At 53.1% G+C, this 8,288-nt stretch overlaps 2 protein-coding genes across 2 annotated transcripts; one reads left to right on the top strand and one right to left on the bottom strand.

Annotated features, from left to right (window-relative positions):
* LOC128092528 (uncharacterized) lies at positions 1-2,155 on the bottom strand. The gene is made up of 3 exons (XM_052706516.1): positions 1,672-2,155; positions 1,317-1,612; positions 1-1,256 (listed from the first exon to the last, which is right to left on the bottom strand). Exons 2-3 carry the CDS (start codon positions 1,609-1,611, stop codon positions 1,030-1,032), a joined length of 522 nt encoding a protein of 173 aa, XP_052562476.1. The 5' UTR covers position 1,612; positions 1,672-2,155; the 3' UTR covers positions 1-1,029.
* A 1,204-nt stretch (positions 2,156-3,359) lies between these two features.
* Positions 3,360-6,452, top strand: LOC120427363 (uncharacterized). The gene is made up of 4 exons (XM_039592221.1): positions 3,360-4,277; positions 4,335-5,981; positions 6,027-6,228; positions 6,274-6,452. Exons 1-4 carry the CDS (start codon positions 3,360-3,362, stop codon positions 6,450-6,452), a joined length of 2,946 nt encoding a protein of 981 aa, XP_039448155.1.
* The last annotated feature ends 1,836 nt before the right edge of the window (positions 6,453-8,288 follow it).

Below are 8,288 nucleotides of genomic sequence, written 5' to 3'. Positions count from 1 at the left end.
TTTGAAACGGAATTTGTATACGATTCTCAATAGATTCCGTTTCAAAATTCGGATTGAGTTAACTGGGAAGGAACGATCGAGAAGGTGGGAATTGGCGCGCAACGGATGCGCGCGCAAAACGAGCAGAAGAAGGAGAGAAAGAGAGAGAAGTGGAGATTTTTCACTCCAGTTCGCGACGCGTTTGAGTAGAGACGTGCTTTGTAAATAGTGATCGGAATAAAAGTTTTTGTTAGGAAAGAGAATTCCGCAAAGTGTTTTGATCACCCGGAGAATCCCTAATACAGTCCACCCGAAGATCTAGTTGGGAGATTTGGCCCCAACATCTGGCCCTTACGAGCCGGATAGACAGTTCCTATCGGTAAGTTCGTCAGAATCGAATAATTCCGGAGTGTCGCGAGGAGTGAAGTGTCCGGAAGTCGCTAATCCCGAAGGGCGTTTCACGTGGCCCAGAACAGCGTGAAAGTGACGCGGTTGTGTGGAGGTTCCAGCAACGCGCGAGACAGTGCACCGGAAGAGGGGGCGTTCTTTTATTACACACAAAGAAAAATTACTCTAAATTTAAAAAGATCGTTCGTTGGATTAAAAGTTCGCGTTGGTGAATATTCGTAGAAAGTTCAAACTTTTCAATTTAAAAGTTGGAAAGTTTTTGATACTACCATGCATTTATGGAACAAAATCGTTGTATTGGTAAAAGTATTTTACTTTTAATTGGAAAAGAAACCTTTTATGGCAAGAATACACAACATTTAGCACTACAGGGATAATTTCAGAAAAATGTGCCTGGTTTTTTAACATTTATTAAAAAAAATTAAACAGTATGTTAGAAAAACACTTTTTTTTTGTATTTAACGCTTCTCCACTAGCTTCTGCTTCATACGGTACGCCACCGGTCACTTCCGAATACCCCAGGCTGGCAGTTCCGGATGGAGGCCTTGACGTGCGACAGCAGTGTAACACGATGGTCACGTTTCCGGCCTCAATCAGGACAGTCTTGGAGGAGTTGGCCATTGATTCGGGAAGGGTGGTCGACTAGGTGGTCGACGTTTCGCGGCTGGAAAGTAAAGTGCCTGAACGGGGAGTTTCCGATCCTGGAAGCGCATCCGGAACATGGAGTTGATGAGGCCCTCGGAACGGAGTTCGATTTTGAGCACGTAATCCTACTTCGAGAATGACACAGATTTTTTTTGGCTCACTGTCCAGATTCATTCGGCTGAAGCTGCGCCGTCGCGACGTGAGTGTTTGTGGGCGGGAAGTTGCTAAAAGAGATGGAAAGTAAGTGAAGTTGGCTAGCCACTGCACACATTCTCAATACTCACCGGTGCTGTAAACCGCCGGCACCGAGTGCAACATCTGCGCTGACAGCCTCCGATTATGTCTTTTCGTCGTCCTCCTCTTCGTCGGAGGCCCATCGTGAAAATAAACATTCGCGTACTTGTCCAAAAACTGGAAGTTAATCTTCTTCAACGCAATCTCGTTGTTCGCGCAACGCTTCGGCAGCGCCATCTCCTCGATGATCTCGACCCGGTCCTCACGCGAATTGACCTTCAACCACCAATCCCGGGCCACCACCACCGAATGCAACCGGTGCGAATCCACATTCCTACCTCTCATCCTACAAAAACAAACAAAATCAATCACAAACCCCACAAAACACCTCAGCTTCCTTCTTACGCATTCCGGCCGTGGAACAGCTGCAGTTCCTGCAGGAAGCTGGCCTTGTCCTTTTTGAGCACTCGACCTCGTCCCGCTCCTGCACCACCCTCCTTCGAAGGCGTTCCGCTGCTGCTGTTTGGCTCACGAAGGTTTCCGCGTCCGAGTCCTGGCTGCTGCCGCGGTCGGCTTTGCTTTGCGTTCTAGACTCACCAGCACCACCGGACCCACCAAAGTGTTTGTTTACATTTGCGAGTTAGCCGTACACGGTTACACGAGAACGTCAAAATGAAAGAAATTTAACAGTCGAATTAAAAGTGAAAACTTTTAAATCAGTGAGCAATGAGATTTTCAAAAACTGTAGCAGTAAAAGTTTTCATTTTCAAAACAAGAAAAAAACTTTTAATGTAGCAAATTTTAACAACTTTTTAATTCAAAAGTAAGTTACTTTTGTCATTACCGTAATATTTTTTTGTGTGTACGTAACGTAAATCTGATTTTTGGACCCCCTCCCCCCCCCCTCGTAACAAAATTTCCATACAAATTTTTGAAAATTTTGTATGGAGCGTAACACGGCCATCGACCCCCCCTCGCCCCCATCTGCGTTACGTAATAAAAGAACACTCCCAGAGGTCGGATTGGCCGCCGGTAGTGCGAAGTGTGGACAGTGGTCGCGATTGGCCACCGAAGCAGAACATTGCGTGGACGGTAGCGTTGCTACTCGAGCAGAAAAGTGCGTGGAAGGTGGTTCGACAAGACCATCCGAGCAAGAGTGAAAAGTGTTCGGTGAAGAGAGTGTGGGCCGCCATCTTGAAAACGCCAGCAAGAGAGTGTTCGGCGAGAAGAGAGCGTGCGCCGCCATCTTGGAACCCGAAAAAGTGAAGTGAGAAGCTGCATCCCGGCGGATGTGGCGTAGTTTCTTGGGGTTGAACACCGAGCCGAAAGTTGAGCCGGAAGAAAGTGAGGAATCTGAGCAGGAAGCCAGTGTTCAGAAGAAACCGGAACCGGAAGACCGTAAGCCCGTGGTGCATCAACTTCCGCTGACTCCAAAGCAACGGCACGCGGAGAGCAAGCGGAAAATGGCGGACGAGGAAGTACAGGCGTTGCTGAACAGGCGCGGACATGTCAAGGGCAAGCTGACACGGGTCAGGACTGTCCTCGGCCAGCCTGGAATCCCAGCATCGCGGATCGTAGTCTGCAAGGCGAACGCTGAAAAGTACTACGGTGAGTACAACAGCCTTAACAACGATATTATGGACGCAAAGTTGTCGGAAGAGCAGAAGGACGAGAACACAGCACGATTCTTGGACTTCGAGCAGCTCTACGACGATGTGCTTGAGAAGATCGTTGAGCTCACAGCACCACCGAACCGTGTCCAAGCGGTCGTCCCTGCCGGACAGGCTGGTCAGCAGGTGATTGTCCAACAGACGCCGTTGCGTGCACCGATTCCAACGTTCGACGGCCAGTACGAGAACTGGCCGAAGTTCAAGTCGATGTTCCTGGAGCTGATGAAGAACTCGCCAGACTCGGACGCCATCAAGCTGCACTACTTGGACAAGTCTCTGGTGGGTGCGGCGACGGGCATGATCGACACGAAGACGCTTCAGGACAACAACTATGCGCACGCGTGGGAGATCCTCGAGGACCGGTACGAGAACCAACGCCTGATCATCGACATCCACATCAACGGGATCTTGTAGCTGAAAAGGATGGCGAAGAAGTCGTCAAAGGAGCTGCGAGAGCTGTACGAAGAGTGTTCGAGACACGTGGAAAACTTACGGTACCACAAGCAGGAGCTGCTGGGTGTATCGGAGTTGTTCGTCGTCAACATTCTATCGTCTTGCTTGGATCGTGAGACACGCGAGCATTGGGAAGCTACCGTCAAGAAGGGTGAACTCCCGAAGTATGCGCAGACGATCGAATTCCTGAAGCAGCGGTGCGCCATCCTGGAACGGTGCGAGCTAGCTGCCCCTGCGTCGTCTGCTGTCCGGTCGGCAGTTCCCAAGGCGGTGCAGTCCTCGAAGCCATCGGCAAAGATCATCTCGGCAGCCGCGACATCCAACGAGGCGGAGTGCGATCTGTGTGACGGGTCTCACGCGAACTACAAGTGTGGCTCGTTCCGCGGCATGAGTGCTGCGGAGAGATGGGCTAAGGTGCGTGACGCGAGGCTGTGCTGCAACTGCTTGCGCAAGGGTCACCGAGTTGGACAGTGTCCGTCGGACCGATCCTGCAAGTGCGGCGAAAATCACCACAGCTTGTTGCACCAGGAGAAGAACCAGCAGCAAACCATGCCGAAGCCAGAAGCGGCTCCGGTATCAGCGAAGGCGCCGTTGGCAGTGTCATCCACCAGCGTGAAGGCTGGTCCCAGTGGCACGGGTGCGCCGAAAGTGAACGACGAGAACGAGCAGCAGGCAACGTCGTGTTTCAGCAGCGGAGCGCTGAAGTCACCGCAGCAGGTTCTGCTGCAGACAGCGATCATCAACGGGGCGGACAAGGCCGGCAGGTTCCATCCGTGCCGCACGTTGTTGGATTATGGTTCCCAGGCGCACATTTTGTCGGAGGCGATGGCTCGAACCCTCGGCCTAACCTTCGAAAAGTGTAACATGACGGTCATTGGAGCCAACGCAGTGAAGACGTAAGCAAAGAAGGGAGTCAACCTTACCTTCTCGTCGAGGTACTGTCAGTTCCAAGACAACATCTCGTGCCTGATTTCGGACAAGCCCACGGGACGGATCCCGTCGGCAAGAATCGAGACAGCTGCTTGGCACATCCCGAGCGACGTGTTCCTGGCAGACCCGAAGTTCAGCGAGCCGCACGAGATCGACCTGGTCATGGCGTCGAACTACGTGTGGGACTTGCTGCGAACGGATCGAGTGAAACTGGCGAACGGCACCGTGACTCTGCGTGAAACCGATCTGGGCTGGATCGTGACCGGCGTGTACGACCCGTTCCAGCAGCTGAGTTGCCAAGTCGTCCACATCACGCTGAAGGATCAGCTGAACAACGCCATCGAGAAGTTCTGGCTAGTCGAAGAACTAGCAGACAAGCAACTGCAAACCAACGAAGAACAGGAAGTGGAAGAGCACTTTCGTGGCACCCACGGCCGTGACGAAAGTGGCCGCTTCGTCGTCCAGTTGCCGTTCAAGGACACGGTTCTTGAGCTGGGCGACAACCGAGTCCAGGCGTTGAGGAGATTCGACCTACTGGAGCGCCGTCTGTCGCGCAACCCGGAACTCCGAGAGCAGTACACGACGTTCGTCGAAGAGTACGAGGCGCTGGGTCACTGTAAGGAGATTGATGAGCAACAAGATCCACCAGAAGTGCGTAAGTACTACCTGCCGCACCACGCTGTGCTAAAACCGTCCAATTCGTCCACGAAGCTGCGGGTGGTTTTCAACGCTAGCGCGAAAGCCGGCAAGTACTCCCTGAACGATGTGTTGAAGGTGGGACCGACCGTCCAGAACGACCTGTTTTCCATCGTTCTTCGATTCCGTCGCCATCCGGTCGCTTTCACCGCTGACGTGGTGAAGATGTATCGGCAGGTGCGGGTGCATTCGAGCGATACGCCGTACCAGCGAATCTTCTGGAGGAAGAAGCCGAACGAGCGCTTGCGAGTGCTTGAGCTGAACACCGTGACCTACGGAACGGCGAGCGCCCCGTTCCTCGCGACGCGGTGTCTGGTGGAGCAGGTGGAGTCGGTGAAAGGCCGGTTCCCAGCAGCCGCCAAGATCGTGATCGAGGACATGTATGTCGACGACATGCTGTCCGGCGCCAGCAACGAGAAGGAAGCAGTGAAACTTGTGCTGGAAGTGAAGAAGATCATGGAAGAGGGAGGTTTCCCAGTGAAAAAGTGGTGCTCTAACTCAGAGCAAGTGCTACAGTGTGTGCCTGAAGAAGATCGGGCGAAGCCGAAGCCGGCCATCAAGGCTCTGGGTGTCCTGTGGGACCCACGCGAGGATGAGTTTCGTTTTGTGAACTGTTTGGAAGAGTGCGACGACAAACCAGTCTCGAAGACGAAAGTGTTTTCGGACATCCTTAAAGTGTTTGACCCACTGGGCTTCGTAGCCCCAGTCATCGTGCTGGCCAAAGTGTTCATGCAGAAGTTGTGGGCCAGCAAGATGGACTGGTCTACCGAACTAAACGAAGAGCTTCTGTGTGAGTGGTTCGAGATTCGAGAGTCTCTAACAGCGCTGAGCGACATTCGTGTGCCACGATGCGTCGTGGTGCCCAACACGGTTCTGCACGAGCTGCACGGGTTCGCTGACGCGTCGACCGTTGCCTACGGGGCCAACGTCTACCTGGGGTGCATCCGCGGGAATGGGTCGGCCGAGGCCAACCTGTTGTGCGCAAAATCCTGAGTGGCTCCGCTGAAGAAGCTGTCCGTGCCGAACCTGGAGCTGTGTGCAGCGCTGTTGCTTGCGTGGCTCGTCGTGAAGGTCATCGAGACGCTGGATCTGGAGCTGTCCGTTATCGAGCTGTATTCGGACAGCCAGATAGTGCTTGCATGGCTGAAGAAGGATCCGAATCTCCTGGAGACCTTCGTGCGCAACCGCGTCATCCAGATCCTCAAGTTCACAGGTAAGTTCCGTTGGAATTACGTGAGGTCAGCCGACAATCCAGCAGAGATCGTCTCTCGTGGGATGAGTCCCAAACTCTTGAGTCGATGTCCGAAGTGGTGGAAGGGGCTTCTACCGCTGACGAGCGCAGCCTACGTTCCTGAAGAACCCCCCGAACTCGAGGACAACGAGCTGCCAGGGCTGGTAGCCATCGTCTACAACAGCGATTCTCAACGGGGGTACTAGGCCTACTTGATTTGCATGGTAGGGGGTACCGACCTAGAAGAAGGAGAATCGCTGGTCTACAAAGCATCCAGCCAGCTCGCGAGCCTGGCACCAATCGTTGACGAGGACGGTCTGCTGAGAGTCGGCGGACGTCTGGAACATTCGAGCCTCCCGTACGAGGCCAAGCATCCCGTGATCCTGTCCCGTCATCACGTGACTACGTTGCTGAAGCGCGGAATCCAAGATTTGCTCGTGCCCAAAGCCATCGAGTGGAGCTTCATCCCGCCCAGGGCTCCCAACTTCGGCGGATTGTGGGAGGCGGGCGTGAAGAGCGTCAAGACACACCTGAAACGAACACTGCGCTTAGCTTCGAAGAGTTTGCTACCATCTTGACGCACGTTGAAGCGGTCTTGAACTCTCGGCCGCTCTTCAGCTTGTCGGACAGCCCCGGAGATCCTCTTCCGATAACTCCGACGCATCTTCAACTCGGCAGGCCGCTGCGTCCTGTCGCCAAGCCCTCCCGCAGCGGTGTCGCGGACAACCGTCTGAACCGCTGGGAGTACCTGGACAAGCTTCGTGAGTGCTTCTGGGGCCGCCGGTCCAGAGAGTACTTAACGAGTCTGCAGAATCGTGCGAAGTGGACCAAGAAATCGCACAACCTGCAGCCCGGAATGCTGGTCCTCTTAGTCGAGGACAACCTCCCGTCGCAGACCTAGAAGGTCGGCATCATCGTCGAGACTTACCCCGGGATGGACACGCTGGTGCGTGTCGTGGACGTGAAGACCGGTTCTGGAGCCGTCTTCAAGCAGTCGGTATCTAAACTGGCACCCTTGCCGACCGTGGACAACGACCGGCTTCTTGAGCGCTTCGGTGCTTCAGATTAGCTGGAATGCAGCCGCGGGGGAGAATGTCAGCTACGCATTCGTACTCCGCAAACTTTTGACTTGAAATGAAAAACCAGCTCGATCGGCAACACTGGTTGCTGCGATCGACTCACCAACGCGACACCCCTCGTCGCCGCCTGCGACGACGCAAGGAACGATCGAGAAGGTGGGAATTGGCGCGCATCGGATGCGCGCGCAAAACGAGCTGAAGAAGGAGAGAAAGAGAGAGAGAAGTGGAGATTTTTCACTCCAGTTCGCGACGCGTTTGAGTAAAGACGTGCTTTGTAAATAGTGATCGGAATAAAAGTTTTTGAGAGAATTCCGCAAAGTGTTTTGATCACCTGGAGAATCCCTAATACAGTCCACCCGAAGATCTAGTTGGGAGATTTGGCCCCAACACAATCTGCATGCTTTATCCACTAAACGAAAGGGGAAGTCTTAAATTGCAAGTAGACTACCTTACAAAGTTGATAAAAGGTTTTTTAAGTATTCAAAAGTTATGATGAAAAAAAAATGAATGCAGGAAAAATCCCGGCAGCTGATTGGCTGAGAGCACTTAGCAAATTTTGCCTTGTCTCCTGCTTTCGTGGAACTGTCACGCGAGAATGTTGCACCACTGTTGCCACATTTCATGCGTACTATTCAAGCTAGCACTTGGCCATAGAAAAATTTCAGTGCCTGCCGTGGTTTCATCAAAGACGGATCCACGTTGGTAATTTTATTGCTCACACACACACACACACACACACACACACACACACACACACACACACACACACACACACACACACACACACACACACACACCGTTGTTGTTACCGCGGGAGTTCCGCAGGGATCCATTCTGGGTTCAGCACTGTGGAACGGAATGTATGACGGAGTGTTGACACTGGGGCTACCCAACGGCGTAAAGATTGTTGGCTTTGCAGACGACATAGTGCTGACGGTAACCGGCGAAAATGTCGAGGAGGTC

This window comes from Culex pipiens, chromosome 1 (assembly GCF_016801865.2).
Source record: "Culex pipiens pallens isolate TS chromosome 1, TS_CPP_V2, whole genome shotgun sequence".
Taxonomy (NCBI): domain Eukaryota; kingdom Metazoa; phylum Arthropoda; class Insecta; order Diptera; family Culicidae; genus Culex; species Culex pipiens.
This window is presented reverse-complemented; position numbering and strand designations above follow the sequence as displayed.

Coding starts and splice junctions, on each gene's coding strand:
- LOC128092528 (XM_052706516.1), bottom strand. CDS start 1,611: ATGAGAGGTAGGAATGTGGATTCGCACCGGTTGCATTCGGTGGTGGTG. Junction 1,257..1,316: donor GCCGGCGGTTTACAGCACCG/GTGAGTATTGAG, acceptor CATCTCTTTTAG/CAACTTCCCGCCCACAAACA.
- LOC120427363 (XM_039592221.1), top strand. CDS start 3,360: ATGGCGAAGAAGTCGTCAAAGGAGCTGCGAGAGCTGTACGAAGAGTGT. Junction 4,278..4,334: donor CGGTCATTGGAGCCAACGCA/GTGAAGACGTAA, acceptor AGGTACTGTCAG/TTCCAAGACAACATCTCGTG. Junction 6,229..6,273: donor CCAGATCCTCAAGTTCACAG/GTAAGTTCCGTT, acceptor ACAATCCAGCAG/AGATCGTCTCTCGTGGGATG.